Source organism: Canis lupus, chromosome 24 (genome assembly GCF_003254725.2).
Source record: "Canis lupus dingo isolate Sandy chromosome 24, ASM325472v2, whole genome shotgun sequence".
Taxonomy (NCBI): Eukaryota; Metazoa; Chordata; class Mammalia; order Carnivora; family Canidae; genus Canis; species Canis lupus.
This window is the reverse complement of record NC_064266.1, coordinates 37,712,543-37,736,939: the sequence shown is the minus strand read 5'-3', so window position 1 is coordinate 37,736,939 and position 24,397 is coordinate 37,712,543. Positions and strand designations below refer to the sequence as shown.

Genomic DNA, 24,397 nt, shown 5'->3' with positions numbered 1-24,397 from the left:
GCTTCCAGGGTCCTGCATTAATCTGCCATTGATGGTATAGCAAATCATACCTTGTGGGACCCATTGGGATTAATCATTAGGGATTATTCTTTTTTTTTTTTTAAATCTCTGCTGCTGACCTTCCCTCAGAGCATTGAAGTCAGAACCTTTAAAACAGTGGTTCTCAACTAGGGATGATTTTGACCTCCTCCTCCCCAGGGGGCCATCTACCATGATGTCTGGAGGCACTTCTGGTTGTCCACAGGGAGGGGTGCGGCTGGCAGCCAGTGGGTGGAGGTGCTGGGTGGGGGGGCCCACAGCAGAGGCAGCTCTAGCCCACATGGCAATAGTATCCAGGCTGAGAACCCCTGCTCTAGAATTAGGACCTGCCAGTATTCTCTAAACTTCCTGGCTCATTCGAATGAGCCCTCAGGGGTAAGAGTGCCTCTCAGACTTGGCAGTGCCTAACAATCATGCGGATTCCTTAGGCCTGGGGTGGGGCCCGAGGCTCTGCATTTCTGACAGAGTCTGGGTAATGCTCAGCTCGGTTCAGGACTGGAAAACAGATGAGAAAGTACAGGGAGCAGGGCTAGACTCTTGGTTCTCTCTATTTAAATTATTGTTTAAGAAAACAGTCTTTTCCTTCAGCTCAGGCGAAGGAGTGGGAAATGCAAGTGTGGCCGAGGGAGAGAATGTTGTGAGGCTCTGCAGGGAGAAGCGGTGAAGCTGCTCCAGGAAGGAGACCGTGGTGTTCACAGCATTGCACAGTGATTCACAGAGCAGCCGTCTGGGCCAGCCTCCCCCCAGCGCGGAGAGTCACGGCCACGGCCAGTCCCCGGCCCGGCTGGCCGCGAGCCCTTGGCTGACTCTCCCAGTAGTGATGATTAAGGCTTTCCACCTGCAAAATGGGAGGGATGGCTCTTGCCGCCTCCCCACCCATTCCTGGGGGCCAGAAGCTCCCCAGCTGCCCCCCAAACTCATCAAAGGCAGATCTTAAAAGTTGGGGCCTGCTTTTCTAGGCGATGCAACTGCTGTTTTCACTGCTAATAAATCTCCATTTGTGGCAGCTCAATTAGGAAGTCATACAAAACTCCTATATTGAAAGAAGGGATTAATAACCCGGCCCATGTGGGAGAGATTAGCAGCTTCTGCAGAGAGGCCTTTTTAATATATACTCTTAACTGGCAGCCCCTTGGAACAGCACCGGCTGGCTGGTCCCTGGGCTAAGCCGGGCAGGGGGAGAAACCAGCAGGGGATCATTGTGAGTCATTGGGTTGCACTTTCAAGGTGAAGTGTCTGGGAGCCTGCGGCTGGTCCACAATTGACTGCTGAAATGTTGCCAAATGCACGGTTGCTCCAGAAGGAGCCGGGTTCAGGAGAGATGGAAGGGGATGCTCGGCCACCTGGAGGTGCAGGCCGGCCAGGAGGAAAGGGTTAGGCTCGGGCTGCTGCCTGCCATAGCTCCCGGATGGGGAGGTCCTTGGGCCCCTGGCACGGAAAGGGCTGGCCCTCTGCCCAGTTCTTGGGCTTGGGAGGAACGCCAGGAGCTCGGGCTGACTCACAAGGGGAGGGCCAGCCTCTGCGGCCCACGCTGCTAAGGCGAGGCCTGAGCAGATGGGTCCCTCTCGCTGACTGGGACTTGTTTCTCACCCTGCCCGGGAAACGTGGCTGAAGAGGGTCTTCATTCTCTCCTGCAGCCTGTCTTCCAGAAAAATCGGTGGCTGGCTGGAGTGAGCAAGGGATGGAGGTCTGGAGCTGGGACAAAGCAGCTTCTGAGGATTCAAATCTGAGTCCCTTGGTCAAGGGCTGGCCTGACTTCTCTTAGCTTTAGTTTTCTCCGTAGGCAAATGTGAATAATTTTAATGCTTCCTTCCTCCAAAGGTTGCTTTGAGCATTTTCAAGTATTATATCACTGTGGCTTGGTGCTTAGCATTGGCCTGTCCTGTGTCTCCATCTTTCATTCATCATATATACAGATGAGGATATAGGTAGAGAGTCTGATATGTATGTATTAAAATATATTGAGATATATCCACATCCATGTATATCCATCAATCTTTTTATCAGTCCATCCATCCTGAGTACGTCCTACTAAGTCTGAGGCACTGGTCCTGGCCCTGGGATTATAGCAGGGCTCCCTCCTGGGGCTTACCTTCTAGTGGGGAGAGATTTGAAAGACAGGTGAACTAATAAAATAGGGTCTTGCAGTATAAAGGGAGAGAGGAAGAGAGAGACATGGATGGATGGGATGGGTACTAACTTGAAGGCAGGAGGCTACGTAGAGGGGTAGGAGGTAAGGAAGCCTTTCTGAGAAAGGGACGTTGGAGGAGAAACCTACATGAAGCGAAGATGGGAATAACAGGAATAACCTTCTAGAGAGAGGGACTAGAAAGTACAAGCACTCAAAGATAGGAGTGTGCTGAGTGTGTTGGAGAGACACTGAGAACATTCTAGAAGTGGGGCAGTTGGGTGGCTCAGTGGTTGAGCGTCTGCCTTCAGCTCAGGGCGTGATTCTGGGATCCTGGGATCGAGTACCACATCGGGCTCCCTGTAGGGACCCTACTTATCCTCTGCCTATGTCTCTGCCTCTCTCTCATGAATAAATAAAAAAAATTTTTTTTTTTAAAGCACATTCTAGAAGTATGGGTGAAACACTGAGCCAGGCGGTTGGGGGTGGGGAGGAGGGGAGGTCCTAGAAAGTGAGTTCAGAGAGGTGATGGGGCAATCATGCTGTTTCGAAGACTCAGTTCAGAATTGCCAGTGAAGTCCCAAGCTGCTATGTCTAAACCCCGTAGGAACTGGGTCCTAGCACTTAGCGTGCATGATTCCTTCAAGAATTTGTTGACATCAGGTGCAGGAGGAGAGGACACCCGGGCCAAGGGACTCTCTTATGAAAAAGCTGATTGGCCCTTTTATAAAATAAAGACCAAACCTCATTCGCTTTTCCTCCCTGCAAGGAGAACAGACATCTCTGTCCCTTGGTTCACGAAAACAAAATGTGTTGTTAGAAGAAAACCAGCCCAAATAACTTAGGGCACTTTTACGTTAACATGGCATTTCCAGAGTCAGTGGTTGCCGGGACCCATGGCTTCACGTTTGCCATGACAACAGGTGACAAAGATGGGCAGAGCGTGTCTGTTCGCCGTGAAATCGGAAAGCCTCTTGTGAGCGGACTTTTCCTGCCATCACCGTGACTTCTTTCTCTCTTGCCCTCAGCCCAGCGATCCGCCCACGAGCTGCCCATGGTGGAGAGACAAGACATTGACAGCTGCCTGGTTTATGGGGGCCAGCAGATGATCCTCACCGGACAGAACTTCACCGCCGAGTCCAAAGTCGTGTTTACTGAGAAGACCACAGGTCAGGGGGCTTTTTGAGCTCTTTTGTTGTCTGCTGGCACCATATCAAAGCACCATCTTTTTCTTCCAAACAGCACCGATTGGGGGGATAGATTCTGTTGGGTAGAGCTTTCTAGTCTGCTCTTTCTGCTCACCACGAGCAGCTCCCCAGGCCTCCAGCGACTGATATCAGCACAGTTCACCATGCCATGTGCCATGATGTGGTCTGGGTTCTGTTGGTTGGTGAGGTTGACCTCCACCCAAAACTCTTTTTTTTTTTTTTTCCTACTATGTTTTCACATAGAGAGGCGAACCTTTTCAACTTTTTACTATTATCAAAAAGGGAGGCCTTTCACGGGACCTGAGTTCACACGCTCTGGCCCTGGATCTCCTAGGTGTAGATGCCAACTTTGCTACTTGCTTTTTCTGTGATCTTAGGCACATCACCCCCCCTTCTGTGTCTTCATTTCCTTACGTATAGGATGATAATAACAAAGGTTCCTACCCCACAGTATGTCAGGAAGGCTAACCGGGTTAATACAGGTCGAGTAATTATAACAGCACCGGTTTATTGCAGGCCAATAAACATAAGCTACTTATGATTTTATTACAAATAGTGCTGCGCTGAATCTTCTCTAATACCTTTAGGATTAATTAACTAATCTTCTATACCTGAGTGTCCATTGTTGTGTACTTAGGGTTTATTCCTAAAGCAGAATTTTGGATAGTCATTTTGAGAGCTTTAATTACCTTCTGGAAATGTACAAATTGAAACTTCCATCAGTCCCATGTTCGGAATGGTTTCACCACATCCCAGAAGTGCCATTTTTTTTTTTAAATTAAAAAATACTTGGTGAATTGCTACTTCTCTTTACTACACGCTCCTTTGCTGTGAGAGCTGTGATGTTTTTGTTTATTGGCCGTGTGTATTCTTCCTTCCATATATTGTCTGTTAATATCTTTTGCCAATGAGGACACGGTAGAAAGAGAATGATCTAAAATAGGATGAATTTCAAGTTATGCAATTATTTGTTAGTTATGGATGCTAGACCAACTTTTTTTTTTTTCCCTAATGGACATGGTTAATTCTAAGGGGGTATTATATTGATATTTGTTGACTGTCTTTAGGATGATTTGGAGATCATAGTAGGCAGGCTGTCCAGTTGTGAGGATTGTGCACTGCATAAGGGCACCTCTTCTAGGGACTGCCATTCAAATGGGGATCCATCATCAGTGTGTTACTAAGACAGCTGCTGGCAAGAGGAAGTGGGATGTCTTAGGGAAGGGGTGTTTCTTCCCATTTCACACAATGCCTTCTCCTGGGGTGGGCTAGCTCTGTGACCAGACATGACATTAAGGAAGACTGTGGGCAGTGGGGGCTGGAGATGGATGGGTGGGTTTGGGAGTGGTTTAAAGGGAATGTGATCCATCCCTGTGGGTTTGAGGAGTAGTGGTGGTATGGTGAGGGGTTAGGGATGCCAACATTTAAATGGGTGCATTGCATTCTATCCCATGTTTGTACAGTACTTTAGTTAGCTATTCCCATTTTATTATGACTTAGGCTGCTCCCAACTCTGTGCTATTATGAGTAACTCAGTGATGAACATCCTCTACATCCCTTTAGTCAGCTAGGTAGGAGCTCATGCTCTTGAGCCAAAACCGAGCTCCACTGTTTCCTAGCAGTGTGACGATGGGCAGGTTACGTAACCTCCCTGGGCAATAATTTTCTCGTCTATACGATGATGAAGATGACAGTCCTACCTCATAGGGTGGCCATAGGATTAAAAATTTCTGCACGTTAAGTACTCACAACATTCTTGGTATATATAGTACTCAGGATACATTAAGTAATGCTATTTGGTGTTATTTCCTAGGGTTAAGGCCTGCCTGTGGTGTCATGGCTTCATGGAGGCATGCACGGTTTTAAGCATCTTGCGGGGTGGCTTACTTTTCAGATGATGGAACAGTGAACTACTCTCTTCTGCAGGAATTTTCTAGGCTTTTGTAAATCAGAGGGCAAACCGATGTGGCTGGCATGTTGTGACAAAGCAGGCAGAGGTCAGAACAGAGAGGTCTCCCAGTGCCAGGTAGGGACATGGCCTTGGTTTGGTCAGCACATGGTCAGGGGGAGTCGTGGTGAGTTCTCCAGCAGGAGAGTGGCATGAGGTGTAGATGACCAAGCGCTCACTCGCTGCTCCAGCATTGGTGTCTCCTGTGTGAGCAAACCGTCCTGCGCGCCTTCCGCTGACTTTTACCAGAAGCCTGTGGATTCGTAGCACCTGTTAGCAGGGGGGAAATGCTCATAAGACAGAGACGTCTTGTCAGCCACACACAGGTTGGCAGATGCTCTGGGGGTGGGGGTGGCTTGGAGGGAGGCCGGGTCCTACTAGGTCCCCCACGGATTTAGGAGCCAGCCAGTTGTCCTTGTCCCAAGAGCTCAGGCACTTGTGACGCCCTCTGAGGGGTACCAGTGAAGTGTTTGTTGAGTGAATGAATGATGGTTTTCCTCTTTAGATTGCTGTCTCTTGGTTTCAGAGGAAATGTCACGGTTGACCTCCTGGTGGGAGGAAAACTCAGAGTCTGTTTCAATTTTGAAAAGTCATGTATTAATAAGGAATAAGGAGTAATTAAGGAGTTAATAAGGAATAATAATAATAGCAGCCATGTCTGCTCTTTGCTGTCACTTTGCACGTTGTGGGTGGGGGGATGAGGGACTCATCCACGGTTAACACCCACCATTGTCCTGGTGTCCAGCCTCCCGGTTTCCCTCTCCATAAAATGAGATGATAATGCCCCCTCCCCACAAGAGTTAAATGGATACACAGGCAGCATGCGCCTAGGGTGCAGAGTCTGCTCACTGAACGTTTGCTGTCATTTGTATGCTCAGAACTATCATGGCTCGGGCCACCATTGACTCGATGGTTGCAAGCACAGGTTCTGAGCTCAGAAGGCCTGGGTTCGAATCCGTGATGTGCTTTCAGTAGCTTCGGCATCTGGATAAGTCCCTTCACCTCTCCGAGCCCCCATTTCCTCTTTTGTAACATGCACGTGATTTACTTCTTGTGAGAGAGGATGGCATGAGTGGGTGGCACAGGTGGGGCTCTTCGCCTAGATCTTAGCACATGGTAGATGCTCAGGAAACCTGAGTTTTTATTGTTAGCATTACATTTAGGCCGTGGAAGAACAAAGAAGGATGAGATTTTATCTCATGGCCCTAGGGGACATTGAAAAACAATAAGCAACAATAAGGAACTATCTGCCAGGCCTTGTTCTAAGCACTTTGTGTGTATTACCGAATCTGATGCCTCCTGACAACCCTACCAGGTAGCTACTCTTCTCCTCATTTTCCTAACGAGAGCCTGAGCACAGAGAGGTTAAGTAACTTAGGGAAGATCACACAGGTGCCAAGTGGCAGTGCTGGATCCGGCACCCCTGACCATTAGCTCTTCTGAGGAAGCTCAGAACCAGGTTAATTTGCCTGAAGGCCCTTCAGCTGCTTTGAGCCACTGACATGAGCCGTTTTGCGGTGAAATAGGTCCTTGGATTTTGCAGGGGGTCACTGGGTTCCAGAGGACCCATTCAGAACCCCTTCATGCCTAGCTTAAAGAATCTTGGGTGAAGGTGGTTTCTGGATTGATGCCAGCAGACCAGCAGGGGTCTCGGAGATGCCCCTGTGCCCCCAGAGAGCCAGTGGCCTTCCCTCGCGGGTGTGTGTGGCTCCTTGGGGCTCCAACAGGCAGGGGGGGCTAGTCTTGCGTTGCAGGGAGCTGCTCTTTTGACCCCAAGCCCTCGCCTCCTCACCCAGGACAGCCTTCTGCAGGGGGAATCCCTGTTGCTCAACTTCGTTTTTCCAAAACGCATCTCCGTTCCCATCTCCATGGACAGCTTGGCTGGCAAGAGTGCTGCGGGGCGGGGCGGAGTGGAACGGACTGAAGTTTTCCAAGGAAGGGGAACCCCAGCTGGTTCTCACATTAAGGAAAGGTGACAGCCTCCTGGGCTAATCTTAGCCCCCACGTTGGGTCATCGGCACCACCAGCTCCAATGTTCTTTTTATAGCCGTCAACTGAAATGGGGTTGGCAGCTTCTACTCCAGCAGGATGACAAACTGGAGAGTGATGGAAAAACAGTAGGAGAGGGGCAGCATGGTGTTTCTTAAGTTAGAAAAGCTTGGTGTTTTGGAAAATGGCATCTTATTTATAGCAGCAGTAATAATAATGACTATTATATTATTTTTATTACTATTTTAAATTATTTTCACGACTTCCAGGAGCCTGTATGATCTGGCCCTTGCCCATCCCTCTGAATTCATGCTTTTTGGACCAAACCCTTGCTCACTTGGCCATAGGTACACCTGTCTTCGTTCTGTCCTCAGACACCCCATGCTGGTTTGTGCCTCAGGACCTTGGCTTTCACCGTCCCCTCTTAGAATGTCCTTCCACCATTTCTTTACGAGGTTGCGTCCTCCTGTGTCTCTGAGGCTCAGCACAGAGGTGACTTTCTCAACAAGTGCCTCCTTGACCCTCTGCTCTGAAGTTGCTCTACATCCCCCTCCCCATAACCCCGTCACCTTGGTTACGTCACATTGTCCTGCTTTGTTTTCTGGGTGGCACCTTGCTCTGCTGAAATTATCTTGCCTGTTTGTTGATTCATTTGTTGTCTGGTCTCCCACACCAGACTCTTAGTACCTCAAGGGTGGGGACTCCATGTTTGCTGCTGTATCCACAGCATCTAGAACAATCCCTGTGCACATAGTAGGTATTCATTCATACTGTCCAACGGGGGTCTTCTCCTTTAATTGTCACATCGTCCCCAAGAGACAGGTGACATGGTCCCCGTTTACAGCCGAGGTAACAGGTCAGCCCAGAGCTGGTGATGGAGCTGGATGCCCAGGTGGTGTTAATCAGCATCTGCCCCCCCGCCCCGTACCCCACCCCCACCCCAAGGAAGCTCTCTGGTCACGTCCACGAGGACAAAGAGAAACCAAACAGGATGATCAGGGTCTTTCCTATTTACCATCCTCGGTGATGGCCTAAAACCCTTCATATAGTCTCTGAAATGTAAAAAATGTGTAACCTTCCAGGCAGAGTTCAGGCAGAGAAGTCCAGGCTGTTTCTGACTTCAGCTGGTAACCCTGGCCCCTGGCCACCCAGGCCTCAGGCAGAGTTGGGGGTCCCAGCAAAACATTGCAAAACAGGAAAAAATCTAAGGACACAAAAATAAAAGTGATGTGGCAGCGGAAACAGGGTTGCCATGGCTTTGAGCGACTCGCCGCTTCTGGGTGGGATCCAATGTTTTGGAAGGTTCCTCCACATGACACAGGGTTTTGGAATCTTTCAGCTGGTAAATCTTTCTTAATTCAGGCCCCCGGCCCCAGCCAAGTAGCTCCCTGGCTCTCTGTGTCCTGCGGGGGTGTAGGTTGGAAACCTGCCTGCATCGGATTACTCAGCTTTGAAACTTAAATTGTTTGAAGAGAATTTGTGTTTTGTTTTGCTGGACGATTTTCTTGGAACAGTCTGATGGCAGAGGCTCCCATCACCTGTTGAGAGGGCAAATTGATTTTTTAGAAAGGAGGCGTGGGTAGCGGAATTCCCTCTTTCCCACTGAGTCATCATATCCTAATATGAGTCATTTTATTACTTGGAGGTTCCCAAAGGTTGTATTTTGGGCTTTGTTTAATAAATATAAATGCACATGCTTAAAATAAATTTTTTTTGCTAAATTAAGTATCTTTCCATGAATTAGTATCCTAGAAACCTTGGAACCACCTTAAGGAAGGCATCTGCTCCTGCCACCTGTTTTTCTCTGCGGGTTCGGCTTCGCCCAGTGTGGCGTTGTCTAAAACAATAGACCTGGTGTGGGAGTCTCTCTAGACTGGGCTTCCCTCTGGGAAAGGTCAGACTCCAGGCTGGGCCGGGCCGGGGCATGGCTAAGGCCCCACAGACCTCTGCCCTCGGTGACTCATGTCCACACTGTCATCGGCCCCCTGGGCTGAAGCCCACCACTTACACACAGCTGGCCGGGACGCCAGGCTTGCCTCCAAAGCCAGAGGCCAGGCCGTGGCCCCTAAGCCCCACTGGAGACAGAGCAAATGGTCTCATTTTCATCCCTTGCATGTAAGGACAGGCTTTTGGGTGAAAGAATCTGACAGTTCATTCTGTTTGGAAGGCTTTGAAAGAGGACACAGAGAAATGAGTTTTCGAGCTAACTTGGGTTCAAGCGTTTCCACCATCAGAAATTGTTCTTGGTGCTAACAGACCTTTGTGTAAATGGCAGTCAGGAGGCCGAAGTGCCCCCCTCCACAGCCCGCCACCACACACACCCGCAAGAAAATCATAAAGAAAGAAAGAAATTATCTTTTATTAGTTAAAACTAATAAAAGAAAATCATCTTTTATTAACACCCTTTTGTATTTTTTTCCTACATTTTTGGTTTCATGCTTTTTATTTTATTTTATTTTATTTTATTTTATTTTATTTTATTTTATTTTATTTTATTTATTTTCTAAGATTTATTTATTCATCAGAGACACAGAAAGAGAGAAGCAGAGACACAGGCAGAGGGAGAAGCAGGCTCCATGCAGGGAGCCCGATGTGGGACTTGATCCTAGGACCCCAGGATCACGCCCTAAGCTGAAGGCAGATGCTCAACTGCTGAGCCACCCAGGCATCCCTATTTTATTTTATTTTAAAGATTTTATTTATTTATTCATGAGAGACAGAGAGAGAGAGAGAGAAAGAGAGAGAGAGGCAGAGGCACAGGCATAGGGAGAAGCAGGCCCCATGCAGGGAGCCCGATGTGGGATTGGATCCTGGGATTCCAGGGTCATACCCTGGGCTGAAGGCAGATGCTCAACCACTGAGCCACCCAGGCATCCCAAATTATATTTAAAAAATAAATAAATAAAAAAAATTGTCTATGTTTAAGGTAGAAGCAGTATAAGGAGGCTGGATTTTGGATCATCTAGCAGATTTGGCTTGAAGCCTGGATAGGCCCCACATTATGTGCTCTGGGACTCAGTTTCCCCATCTCTAACATGGGGTTCATGATATTTCAGCAATGCAAAGACAGCAAGGATCTCAAAGTGTCTGGCACATAGTAGGTGTTCAGAAGAGGTCAGCTGACCTTCCCCGTGCCCTCTGGGAGCTCAGTTTACTGAAATGGAGCCAGGCAGGCAGGGCCGAGTTGGTTTCTCATCTGAGAGAAGAGTCCCTCTGTGCACAGAGGAGTCTCTCCTCTTGCCCCCCAGCTACCCCTCACCTGCTGTCACCGCCTCACCGAGGAGCTGGAGGGAGCTTGGGTGCCGGCCGCTCCCTGCCCCCATCGTACAGGTGGGGAAGCTGACTCACATGGTGAGGTTGACAGACTTCCTCAAGGTGGCAGAGCTTGTGGGTGGAGGGCTGGGTCCCCAGCCCCCACTTCCTGGTTCCCAGAGCGATGGGCTGGACGCAGCCGTTGGGGGGCACCCATAGGTGACTGCTCATTGTGGGGAAGGGTTGCCCCTGTGGGGGGATGGAAGATGGGCGCAAATCCAGCCTCCGTGGGACCAACCCAGCGAGGCCCCGTTAGCCTCCTTCCACGCGCTTAGCCCCGGGTATTTCCATGACACCCCCTAGGTATTTACCCAACACTTACTAGGTGCAGGTACTGCGCCAGGCACTGGGGACCCATCTCGGATGAGGTCCCTGCTCTCAGGGGGTGGACAGTCTCAAACTTGCCCATGAGCAGGCCACTCAGAGATGGGGAAAGTGCTCTGAGGCCAGTGAAACAGGTCAGAGGAGCTAGACAAAGGGCTCGGGTTGGGGGGCAGGTATGTATGTATGTAGGAGGCTCAGGGGAATTCAGATCTCAGACCACACTCTGTCCCGTGCAGCAGCACAGGGTTTGGGACATACTTGTAGTAAAAAGTGGTCACTGATTTCTGAAAATCAAATTTAACTGTAGTCTTAGATGTTAAATCTGGCCGCCCTGGAGAGTGTGATCAGAGTGAGGGCTTCCTGGAGGAGGTGGCTTTGCACAGAGGCCTAGAGGCAGAAAAGAGGGATCTGCACAGACTGTCAGAGGAGGGTCACAGGTGGAAATAACTGCCCAGGGCCACTGTCCCAGCCTGGGGATGAGCTTGGGGTGTTTGAGGAAATGAAAGCAGGCCCTGGTGGCCACCCGGGGCAACATGAAGAGCACAGGGTGGCGGGGGTGGGTGGTGAGGACAACACCAGCCAAACCTGGAGAGGTCGCTAGGGTGGGGCAACGGTGGGTGGCGCCTAGGACATGCCCAGGGTTTTGTAGGCACGGAGAAGCGTTTGGATTTTGTTACAAAAGCAACTAGGAGGGGATCCCTGGGTGGTTCAGCGGTTTGGCGCCTGCCTTTGGCCCAGGGCGCGATCCTGGAGTCCCAGAATCGAATCCTGTGTCAGGCTCCAGGCATGGAGCCTGCTTCTCCCTCTGCCTGTGTCTCTGCCTCTCTTTCTCTATATGTCTATCATGAAATCTTTTTTGTCCTAAGCAGGGGGGTGACGGGCTCTAATTTCTGTCGTTAAGGTCGTCCTGGCAATCTGGATAAAGGACGGACTCAGGGCTGAGGGGACAAGGGGAAGGCGCTGTGAGCAAGTGCATGTGGGCGGCTGTAGCATTTGGGGTGGTGAGATCTCAGCCCCCCGCCCCTCCTGGCCCCCGGCCCCGTCCGCTCGGCCCACTGAGCCCCCACACCCGGGGACTATACGTGTTTCTGCTCATTAGCAGTGGGCAGGAGCAGACTGGAGGGACTCGGGCCATCTTCATTTAGCTAATTTTAAAAGCAGGGCCGGGGCTGGGAAGCATCACACATGGTTTCCTAACACAAACTGACACTTGGATTTCCTCCCCGTTTGCCTGGAGCCCAGGGGCGTGCTCACGGCCCCAGTGAGGACGGATTCGCTGTCCTCCTCCTGAAGGCTTCCTTGTTTCTCCTTCGAGTGCTGACAGGAGCCCGTGGCTCATCCAGGCTGGCTGCTGAGACCCCAGCCCAGACCCGATGCCAGCCCTCCCGCTTCCTGATGCTTCGGGTTCGAGAACTGTCTACAAAGCTGACGTGAGACCAACTGCAGGGTAGGGGCCCCGGGTCCCACAGACACGCTGCCTACTGGGGTGCGCCCTCTGGCACGGCGGCCCAGCCACCACGGAGCCTGGAATGTTCATCGAACCAGGCACACCCCCCACCCCGTGTCTCTCTGTGCTTGCACAGGCTTGCTAAGTCCTCTCTAGACTCATCCCCATTGCCCAAAGAACCTGGCTCTTTTCTCTTCCCCTCTGAGTAAGACTTGGAAGGGCCCGTTTCGTGCTGGCTGCCAGTCCCTGTTAATTTAGGACGGGGGAAGTTTGCCCAAACATCTGCTTGAGGGACTGAAGTCCTTCATTTCATCTCAGCCCAGAGCAGCAGAAGCGTACTTGGTCATCTTGGGCCTCCTCTGTCCTGGGCAGGTTTTCCCGGAGTCTCAGACCTGAGGTCTGGGTCGGGAAGTGGATTGTAGACAACTCAGCTGGGTTGGTCCAGCTGTTCGTGACTCAGTGTCTGCACCGTTATCCCAGGTGTCTTCCCCATCCCTCCGTCCCCCAAAAGGACTCTTCATGAAGGCTTCAGTCTCTCCTTGTGGGGTCTTTCTGTCAGAGAAGCCAGTGGTCTGGTTGTGGGCCAAGCCCTGGGAAATCCTGACGTCACCTTGTTCGTTAAGGCCACTGGTGTTTCCCAAGCGCTCGTGTGTGCCAGACACGGTGGGGCTGGGATGAAGCAGAGAACCAGGCAGGTGCATGGCACTGCTCTCAGGAAACCCACAGTCCAGCAGGAGATGGAGACAGAAAACCATTAGGCCAAGGAGATGAGGTCAGAGGATGGAAGGCGATGGGGGACAAGTCAAGGGGGACATCCCCAAGCAGAGCTGGAGGTCTGGGAAGGCACGGATCTCAGCAACGTCTGCAAAGGAGCAAGTGTGGTTGTTGGGGGGGAATGGGGAAGGCCGGTGTGGCCGGAGGGAGATGAGGGAGACAGAGTCTCCAGCCCAGGAGACCTGAAGAAGCCTGAGTCCTCACTTGTGAGCAATGGTGGGCCTGCTGAGAGCAGGAAGGCGTGTGTGGCTTGTACCATGGTCCCAGCGACCCGTACGGGGCCTGCTGTGCAGTAGGAGCTTGGTCAGTGTTGGTGGTCCATGCTTGGCTTCTGTCGGAGACCGTGGCCCCAGAGGGTTCCCGGGAGACAGGCACTTGCAATATACTTTTACCTTAAGAGAAAAGATTTCTCTTAAAAACAACAACAACAACAACACTAAAAATGCACCTATGGAGCACCTGGATGGCGCGGTCAATCAAGTGTCCAGCTCTTTGTCTTGGCTCAGGTCGTGATCTCAGGGTCGTGAGATCGAGCCCCACCTCGGGCTCTGAGCTCGGCTCAGAGTCTGCTTGAGACTTGCTCTGCCCCTACACCCTGCACTCTCTCTCTCCCTCTAAAATGAACAAATATTTTAAAAAAATATGCATGCAATGTATTTCCACCCAGTTTCCTGAATGGTGTTACAGAAGAGGTGCGTGTCTGGGCTGGGTCCATCCGCTCTGGCCACGGGGGTGTAGCCATGTGGACAGTGTGAGGTGTGTGTTCTCAGAGCTTGTACCATACATACGGGGCTGTGGTACTTACCAGTTCCTGCTCTTTAATGTAACAGGGACACGTTTCCAGGGCAGAGAATCGGATCATGCTAATTCTAAGTGCTGCCCAGTGTTCTCAGAGCTCATCTACCTGATATTCCATACCAGGGACAGAGGGCCTGTAATTACTTCAGCCCCCTATCCACGAAAACTTTCTGTGGCCGTTTTATCTATTCACCATGAGAGACGTAATATAATGCAGTGAAACAAGGAACTGGAACACCCACTGGAACACTTGGGTCAAGATGACCAGCAAGTTCTTCCTCCCCAGAGTCAGACCAATGGGACACCAGATTCTTGAAGAAGAATTACAGCAGTACCGTGGGCTGAGCATTTTGCTAATAAGCATTTTACCTATAATCTATTTGAATGTTGGCCAACTCTTTGAAGTCAGTAAATGAACTTGGCCATTTTGCTTAGGAGGAAACTAAGGCACAGAGGGGTTAAGCTGCCACTCAAAGGCCACACAGCAAGTAAATGGCAATGGTTGAGCTTGAACCTGGAGGGAGTGAGTTCAGGCAGAGAGCGCCCTGCCAGTGTTTATGGAGAGTTCCTCTGACCCTGGAAGCTCAATTCAAAGGATGGGATTAGGGTGTTCTCTTGATGAAACCCCAGGACTCCTGCTCTGCAGGATGCAGGGTGGGGGAAGGGAAGATGAGCCCAGGGAAATGGTCTTGAGGTATTTTGTAAACCATGCACTTCCCATAGAGATCATTTCCCTTGAGTGTGCCTTCCATGTGCTACCTAAAATTGAGGACGGCAGTGTCAGCTTTCAGTTCCCATTGGGGACTTGTCTGTTGGAGCTCAGTGCAGACTACACTGGAGATGCACAACCAGGCTAGAGTCCTGAAGCTGCCCTCTGGGCTTCTGGTACTTAAAAAGGAAGGAGCTGGGCCCCTAGGTTTGGCTCATCATTTAGGTGTTTTTTTCTTTTTTGTTTTTTAAAGAATTATTTATTTGAGAAGGAGAGAGAGCGAGTGAGCATGTGCACAAAGCAGGGAGGGACAGAGGGATAGAGAGAGAGAGAGAGAGAGAGAATCCTAAGCAGACTCCCCACTGTGTGCAGAGCCTGATGTGGGCCTCGACCTCACAACCCTGAGATCAAGACCTGAGCTGAAACCAAGAGTCGGACACTTAACTAACTGAGCCAAATGGGTGCCTCATGGTTTAGGTTTTGATTTTTCATTCTTGTGAGCTTTCTGTCTCTTTCTAAAAGTTGGGATAATGGTGGGAAGACCCATTTGAAAGGAAAAAAGTCCGGCACCATGTATACCTGCCTCCTATGATGGACACTGTCCCTTTGTGAATTCCCTCTACTTTTGCCCGTAGGCAAGAATATTTATAATTCATAATTATAAAAAAAAATTCATAATTATAAGCAGAGAAACGTGTATTATTTTCTGATTAAAATATGCTTGTGGTTTTTTTGTTCCCCAATCATGACACATTGTGGAATAAATGCAAAAAATGATAAGACAGTATTTAAATACTATGTTGCCTTGAGCCATAATAATGATGCACACGAACATCTGCTCCACATTTATCCTGTGCCACGTGTCTGTCTGGCAACGAACCTGTGAGGTATGGGTCCTGTGATTGTCCCCATATTTTGGATCAGAGGCAGAGAGAGGTAAAGTGCCTTATCCAAGTGCACACAGCTAATTGGGCCTGTGGCCTGTAGGGTGGCTGAGAGGTGTTTTTAATTAGGTGTGGCCATTTCAAAATGAGATTTCACTTGAAATACAGGGATTCCAAGCTGGGTCTGTCTCCTCTGGAGTTTGGGGTTCGCAGGAACAAAGCAGACAGCGCTGTGGTGCCACGGAGGGGAACTCTGTTCTGGCCACAGAACATGCCCCAGATGGCTCGGGTTACAGTAGCCCGTGTAGTTGAAGACCCGACAGAGAACACTGGGCAGAGTTTTTTCTTCCCGACCTGCTGTCTGGGGCTCCAGCAGTGGGGTGAGACCTTGAGCCACGCCAGGGTCTTCCTGCAGAGGCCTCCAGAAGCCCTACCTGGTGGGGGTCCTGTTTGCTCTGCTTGGAGCCCAGAGAAAGGGGGCAGCAAGGAGGGAGAGTTTTTAAGTGAGCGGCTGTAGAGGGACATCCCTGTGTAGCCCAACCTGGGGAGGGCCCTGTGGACACATGTCCCTCCTGGGCATGTGGTTCTGATACTTTTTTTTTTTTTAATTTTATTTATTTATTCATGAGAGACGGGGGGCGGGGGGCAGAGACACAGGCAGAGGGAGAAGCAGGGTCCCTGCGGGGAGCCTGATGCGGGACTAGTTGCGGGACCCCGGGATCACGCTCTGAGCCAAAGGCAGACACTCAACCGCTGAGCCACCCACGTGTCTCAAAAATCTGCATTTTCTTGGTGAAACCTCATTTTGAAATGGCAGCAACTAATGAAAAAAACGTCTGAGCTACCTTACAGGCCATAAAACAGGCCTGGTCTCAAGGGTGGGGCCAGTGGCTTTTAAAAAAAATTGTAAGCTATGCATATTACAATAGTGGTCATTGTAACCATTTGCCAGTGTACCATTCAGTGCCATTAAATCACTCACGGTATTGGTCCACTATTGTCGCCGCTATCGGTTTTCAGGACATTTTCATTTTTTGAAACAGAAGCTCTGTCCGCATTAAACAGTCTCCCCTCTCCCACCCCCCTCCCCGTTGGCCTCTGATAACCTGCGTTCTTCTCTCTGTGTCTGTGAATTTGCCTGCTCTGTGTCCCTCTTGTAAGGGGGTTTAGGTAATACTGTCCTGCGTCGAGCCTGTTTCACTCAGCATCACGCGTTCAAGGTCGATCCGTGTTGGAGCGTGCATCCAAATTTGGAGGCTGGAGGCTGTTCCACTGTATGTGCGAATAGACCACATTTCGGCTGATGCATTTGTCTGTCCGTGGACCTCTGTCTCCTCTGAAGAAGCGTCTGCCCCAGCAAATACCTAGGTTGTGACTATTGCAACCATCTTAATTCTGATTGTGCTGACCGATGGCTGAGCACTAGGGTATGGAATAAGGGAAACGTGGCCTTTGAGGACAGTGGAGGAGGCAGATGCACACTTTTGAGGAGAGAGAGGTGATGGTGGGGTTGCCCGGGGTGCCATGGACACCGTGGCTTGGCTTCCCCGGGAGAGGCTGCAGCTCAGGGGTGAAGGATGCGCTGCCCGGAGTGCCTGCCCAGTGTCCTTCCTTCACTTGGTGGAGGAGCTGCACAGGGATCCAGAAAGCACATCACGTGGGCGAACCGGGCCAGCTGCCTGCGTTCAAATCTGGCTCCCCGTCCTCGGGCCAGTGCCTGAGTGTCCTCACCTACCAAACGGAGGTGATGATCAGACCTGCGGTATAGGATTGTTGGATCGGATCAGCCCATACTGACGGTGCTCAGAAGCAATAGCTGTTATTCCTCCTGGGGGCGAGGTCGCAAAAATGGGGCCCATGGAGGCCAGGACAGGGTGGGTGGGGTCTTCAAGGCCTCTGTGCTTACTCAGACGCTATCTGCTGTCACAGGGGGAGCAGGGGAGCCTTTGAGAAGATGCACATGAACCTTTGTGGTGGATGTGGCCCTGGAAAGATCTTACCTGCGGAGAACTTTCCCTGAGCCTCCCAGGAAGCTGGTCTTCCTGTCTCTGCTTAATGACCTTGAGCTTTTCTCCTCAAAATCATCTCTTTTGTTATTGGACTGTGCCAGTTGTTGCGTAAGGACTGGGATTTTGTGACTGTTTGCTTCCTGCCATTGGACAAACCACGGTTCTTTCTCTGGGCCTCAGTTTCCCCATCTGATGGTGTCGGATGGCTAATTCCTAAAAGTAGTCCCAAGTACCTGGGCCCTGGAATTCTGTGGCTATTTATGGGTGGAATCTTACTTATTATATATGCCCACCGGAGATTGGAAAAAAAGTGAAATTTAAGGAGAAAGGCCACCTCTCATTTCTCTTGGGTCCCTGGACCAGGAGAAGAGACCCCGTGAGAATCCTCTTTCTGGGGACATCAGAGTGCCACTTTGTGCTTTGCCTCTCACTTGCTGGTATGAGTCAAGAAGAGAGCTGGGGATGGAGATGATGGACCCAGCTTAATAGGTCCTGGTGCTATTTCCCAGCTACTTCTCCCTTTCCTCCCAATGATGAGACTCTGGAAAACTGTGCTTTCTTTTCAAAGTGGGTCAGAGTCTCCAGGGAAATGAGCCGAGCTGAAGCAGCCAAGATATTATTGATGACAGAGCTCAGTTCAGCCAATGAGAGGCCAGGGAGGAGGTGGCACACCAGACATCAACACGTTATTGTCTGTTTCCTCGATTAATTTGTTATTTGATCTCCTGACTTAGAGCTCGCATTGTAGTTAGTGAGTAAGAATGCACTTTTTGACATGAACCCATGCCTCACTCGTAACCACCACCTGAAAGATGGGCACACATCTCTGAGGATGAGTTTTGACTTTTCATAAAGGGGTGAGGATTTTTTCTGACTAGTTCTGTCCAGGGCTTTTTACCTGGAAAGTACCCAGTCTTGGTGACCTAACTTCAAATTCTTTTTAAAAAAATATTATTTATTCATGAGAGACAGAGAGAGAGAGAGAGAGAGGCAGAGAACACAGGCAGAGGGAGAAGCAGGCTCCCTGCAGGGGGAGCCCAGTGCGGGACTCGATCCCAGGACCCCAGGATCATGCCCTGAGCCAAAGGCAGACGCTCAACCACTGAGCCACCCAGCCCCCCCTAACTTCAAATTCCTGATGTCCACCCACCATCCTTTCTTGCCTTCTTTTGAGCATGGCTGACGTTGGCCCTTGGAGCTGCCGACACTTTGGTGTGTTCAGACATGAGATGTTTAGTAGGCACCTGCAATGTCGGGTTTTGAGGAGATGGTGGTGACTCTGCCTTGGTCCCTCCCATCATAGTGAGAGTTGGTACATGGACCACACTTTCCCTCTTTTCTTTTGACATAAGTCCATGTCTCCCTTAATCATTTCAGGAGTCCAGTAGAACTCTAAGGCCAAGGCTTGGAGACGTCCTCATTACTGAGGGCTCCAGCTAGCTCCTTGCCTTTGTTGCTAAGATCATCGACATTGCTTCAGCTTTGGTAGCAATCACAGGACTTTATTCATTATTAGTTGTGGAAATATATTCTGTACTAGGAAGTCCAACTAATGCTTGGAAACCAGATTTCTTTGGGTGAACCTTAAGAGCCAAGACTATGTGGATTCAAATCTAAACCATCATAGAAGATGTTACTCGTTGTGCTTAAAACAGGGGAGAGGGAGGGTTGTGTGGCCAAATGTTGGGACATGGTATTTACCGCAGCCCACCTCAGAGAGTTACACTGCATGTGAGCAGATTAAAGGCCCTGAGAAGTCCTGCAGTAAAGAAACCCATTTGACATTGACTCAGCATTTTCCAAACGCTTATTAGCTTTAGAATTTGTTTCCCTGTCCTCATAAACCCATTTAATATTCTTCGGAGCCAGCGTTCCACAAAACACCCTGGAAACACTTGTGGAAATGATTTGTTTCAGCCGAAAACTGCCCAATGGCCAATGTAGGTGGTCAGAAAAAGAAATCTGTTATTTGCAGATGCAGAGTTTTGTTTGGCCCAACTCGTTGGCCCCAAACTGAGGAATTAGTGCTCTTCTCCAGGGAAGGAGAGTTCACTCCTGAGCAAAACCTCTCATCGATTATTGTAATGAGTCATGCGAAATCCAAGCTGTTGCCTGAAAGGTGAGGGGTGGGCTCCTACACTTCCACCATCTCCAGGGACTCATAAGCTGAGACATCATTTAAGGCTCTTAGAGCAGAATATGTGAGCCACCTGTGTTCCCAGACAATCAAGAAGCCACATATGGGGCAGCCAGCGATCCATAATAGGGCTCCTCTGACTGTCTTGGCATGTGCAGGACATTTTGGAACTAGTCTTTGGTTGAACAAAGCTTAGAGTTATGTATAATGTGTAACAATACTGCTTTTTTTTTTTTTTAAGAAAGATATAACAGACATTCAAACATAACAGCAGTGGGGTGATGGGCAATTTCCGTTCTCTTCTTTCCCTCATTACCTACGGGTACCCAACTTTCTATTGTCAACATGCACTCCCTGTGGAAAAAGAAATATATGTAAATAAAAATACATGTGTGTTCAAATAGGCATGCGTAACACAAGCGCACATGTACACCTTGCTTGGATGACCTATGCATAAACCAAAATAAATATAAGTTGGTGAGTTTGGGTCTTAAATCCTTGGTTTCTCACAGTTGCCTCAAAGTGTGTCCCTTTTCAATTTTTCCAGATGGGCAACAAATTTGGGAGATGGAAGCCACGGTGGATAAAGACAAGAGCCAGCCAGTAAGCACACGGACGAGATGACCGAGCGCCCTGTCTTGTTTCCTTCCCACCTCCCTTGTGCTCTCTTTCCTTCTTTTTTTTTTTCCCCTCCTTCATCAAAGTCTCAGTGCTTTGGACCAAATAGGTACTCAGTAGGTATTAAATCGACAAATCCATCGAACAGTTATCGAGCACCCGGCCCTCTAATTTGTAATTGTGGCATCATAATATACTTTGGTAGAGTAAGTGGTAATCCTTTCTTCGCTGCAGCTGGAAGGTCAAGTTCCCCTTAGAGAGAATTTCACCTGTAAGCATACAGGATGTGTCTTGACTCCTTTTAGTTGAGCTGGCTTGATGTGCCTTGCGTAGGAAGGTAGGCGTTGTGCAGTGAAGTTGATAATAGCTCCTTCCTTCCAGAACATGCTTTTTGTTGAGATCCCCGAATATCGAAACAAGCACATCCGTGCATCGGTGAAGGTGAACTTCTATGTCATCAATGGGAAAAGAAAACGAAGTCAACCTCAGCACTTTACCTACCACCCAGGTAAGGAATCTTCTCTGAAGGCCCCTTTGGCGTTGAGAGGCAGCACAGGCATGTGGTGAGGACACATGAGGTTGGCTTCCAGCTGGGTAACCTTGGGCAGGTGACTCACCCTCTCTGAGCCTCCACTGTCTCATCTGCCAGATGGCACCTTCCTTATAAGACTTAGAGAAGCCAAATGCATGTAAAGTGCTTAGCACAGTGCACAGTAAGCAGATATGGATGATATTAGCTATTATTGTTAATAATTTCCTTTGGGAGGGCAGAATAGGAGGGAGGCACATGTGGACTTGTTCAACAGAAGGTTGCAACGCTGATGACTCCTGTCCATGTCTTAGATTTGCTCATGATTTGGTGAATGAACATGCCCTGAAACCTGCAGAATCTTTAGTGGACCCCACAGAGGGTGGTCACCCTGTGCCCCAGAGGAAGTCTTGGGTAGGTAGCCCGGCCAGGAGGTCTCATTCCCACGAAGGACTACAGTTGGAAAAAGAGTGTCAGGGGCCATTTTGCATGCATTCATTCGTTCAGAAAATCTCTGAGTGCCATATCTGAGGCACTGTTCTTGGCTTGGAAATAACAGTAGTGAACAAAACCTAAAAAATCCCTACCTTCATTGGAGCTTGTGTTCAAGCAGGGGGGATTATGATAAAATATAAATTGATCAAAGGTGATTCAGAGAGCAGGTAATATTGATATTATTGAGATGTCAGATTATCACTGGGGCTGCAGAGATGGCCTACAAGCTTCCCAAGGCTGACACAGGCCTGCTAGCCACCTTTCCAGGAGTGGAAACCTATAATCCAAGACTATCACCCAGGGTGTAATTTCCATCCTGTGACAGTGTCACGTGGAGCCTCTGTGCTGCCGGCAGCATGAGACCAAGCGGGGACCATCCTGGCAGCCCAGGCTTGATGGGCTTTGGCTTTGGTGGAGTGCGTCCATAGATTTGCTTGGTCTCTCTGGTCATTGTACCATCCCAGGGCTGACATGACATGCTGTTAGTGGCAGGGGCTTGCAGGAACCCAAAACTGTGTAGAGGAGAATCTCTGAGAAGGTTCTAGACTAAAGCTCAATGATCCTTTTTTTTTTTTTTTTTTTTAAGATTTTATTTATTCATTCATGAGAGACACAGAGAGAGAGGCAGAGACACAGGCAGGGGGAGAAGCAGGCTCCCTGTGGGGAGCCTGATGCAGAACTCGATCCCAGGACCCCGGGATCACGACCTGAGCCAAAGGCAGATGCTCAATCATTGAGCTACCCAGGCGTCCTCAATGATCCTGTTTAACATAGAGGTTTTTCCCTGTGTTCTATGGCACTCTCACCTCATGTTTGTGGTCAGGAGGCCTCCCTGGGCCTGGCATTGGCACCTGCCTGCCTGAGCGGGAATTCAGTCTTCCAGGTCGGCCAGGGACTGCAATGATGGTCTTTAAAGGACAATTTGAGAAACAATCGCTGGTTGGTGTCCAATTTGTCTTTAGCTCTAGTGGCTGAACCTCCTTGCTGTCTCTACTTCCTTTTTTTTTTTTTTTTTTTTTTGTCTCTACTTCCTGATGCCTGGTGGTTCCCAAGCATGATTACCGTCTTGTACCCACCACATTCACTCCAGTGGGGAAACTGGTTCTTCAGCTCCTGGGACTGGCAATGCTTTAGGAAGGGATGCTGGAGGAGTACAAGTTCTGGAGACTGTCCTAGGTGGAGAGAGAAGCTGCAACGGCACCAATGCTGATGGTGGAAAGCTAGTAATAATAACAGCAAGCACTGAGCACTTACTGTATGCCAGTCACTGTGCTAAATTCTTTCCACTCATCTCATTTCATCTTCCCAACAACCCCATGGGGCCCAGGGGTATGCTTGTTACTGCTAGGTAACATATGGGGAAACTGAAGCCTAGGCCAGCAGGTCTCACTGCCCCCAGAATACTACAGAACTGAGATGGATCCACCACCATTCGGTCATTCCTGTTTCCTGAAAACACCTGAGTGCCAATTGAGTGCCAGGCACTGTTTTAGGTGCTTAGGGACACAGCATGGGACAAAACCGATGCAAAAAATCCTCCCTTTGAGCATCCGACAGTCTAGCAGATAATAAGTAAGCACATGAAACATCCAGAATATTTCAGGGCATGGTAAACATTAACAGGGACAGCAGGCAGAGAACAGGGACTGAAGTGCTAGGGCAGGAGGAGGAGGGGGTACAATTTCAGTCAAGCCTTCCTGTCCAAGCTCTGCCCCTGGGAAAAGCCTGGGAACGTCCCGGGGCTGAGACAGACCTACCAGCCATCTTTCCACTATTGGAAAGACCCACCATTCGTCGTCATCATCCAGGGTAAAATTTCTACGTAAGACAATTACACAGGGAGGCTCTTGTCCAAGGCTAATAAGTGACAGAGCCTGGGGCTCTGATCCCACCTACTTGGACTCCCAAGGCCACGTTCCCGGCCCCAGTGCTCGCATCCTCTGTGTGCACCTGTGGCTCACTAAGAAGGGTGCACCCCGTGTGCTTCTCTCTCCCCCAGTCCCAGCCATCAAGACGGAGCCCACCGACGAATACGACCCCACCTTGATCTGCAGCCCTGCCCACGGGGGCCTGGGGAGCCAGCCTTACTACCCACAGCACCCGATGGTGGCGGAGTCCCCCTCCTGCCTCGTGGCCACCATGGCGCCCTGCCAGCAGTTCCGCTCGGGGCTCTCGTCCCCCGATGCCCGCTACCAGCAGCAGAACCCGGCGGCCGTCCTCTACCAGCGGAGCAAGAGCCTGAGCCCCAGCCTGCTGGGTTACCAGCAGCCGGCCCTCATGGCCACCCCCCTGTCCCTGGCGGACGCCCACCGCTCGGTGCTGGTGCATGCTGGCTCCCAGGGCCAGGGTTCCACCCTGCTGCACTCGTCTCCCGCCAACCAGCAGGCCTCGCCGGTGATCCACTACTCGCCCACCAACCAGCCGCTGCGCTGCGGCGGCCACCAGGAGTTCCAGCACATCATGTACTGCGAGAATTTCGCACCCGGCACCGCCAGGCCCGGCCCACCTCCCGTGAGTCAAGGTCAGAGGCTGAGCCCGGGGTCCTACCCCACGGTCATCCAGCAGCAGAACGCCACCAGCCAAAGAGCCGCCAAAAACGGACCCCCGGTCAGTGACCAAAAGGAAGTATTACCTGCAGGAGTGACAATTAAACAGGAGCAGAACTTGGACCAGACCTACTTGGATGACGGTAAGATGCTTGTTTTTTCTTGTTGCCCATAAGGACAGGGCCCCCAAAGTATCCCCCCCCCCCAGCAAGTTCACGCTGTGGCCTGGGTATCCATCCACCTGCCCCTGCTTTGGGCCTCCGAGTCTCCCTCTTAATGTAAAGGGGTTAACTGAGATAACCCTTACTGCCTCACTCAACTCTGTGTGCACTCTCCCAGCAGGACCTTGGGGGTGGCTGCTGAGAGTTTTAGATGTTTCGCCATAACCACTGCAACAGAAAGAGCAAATGAGGGCAGTTCTGGCCAAAGGAGGGCTCCCTGGGTCATGAACTGGGGCAGTTTAACCGCTTCCACTCTCTTTGCGTTGCCAAGTTTAGACCAAG

General features: G+C 50.2%; 1 protein-coding gene across 4 annotated transcripts in view; it reads left to right on the top strand.

Moving 5' to 3' along the window:
* The window catches only part of NFATC2 (nuclear factor of activated T cells 2), a 145,003-nt gene that overhangs the window by 77,991 nt on the left and 42,615 nt on the right, over window positions 1–24,397 (top strand). For all 4 annotated transcript variants that reach the window (XM_025470422.3, XM_025470419.3, XM_025470421.3 and 1 more), the window contains exons 6-9: window positions 3,196–3,336; window positions 20,254–20,309; window positions 20,706–20,832; window positions 23,348–24,037. In XM_025470422.3, the coding sequence (XP_025326207.1) occupies window positions 3,196–3,336; window positions 20,254–20,309; window positions 20,706–20,832; window positions 23,348–24,037 (1,014 nt within the window). The remainder of the gene's footprint in view (window positions 1–3,195; window positions 3,337–20,253; window positions 20,310–20,705; window positions 20,833–23,347; window positions 24,038–24,397) is intronic.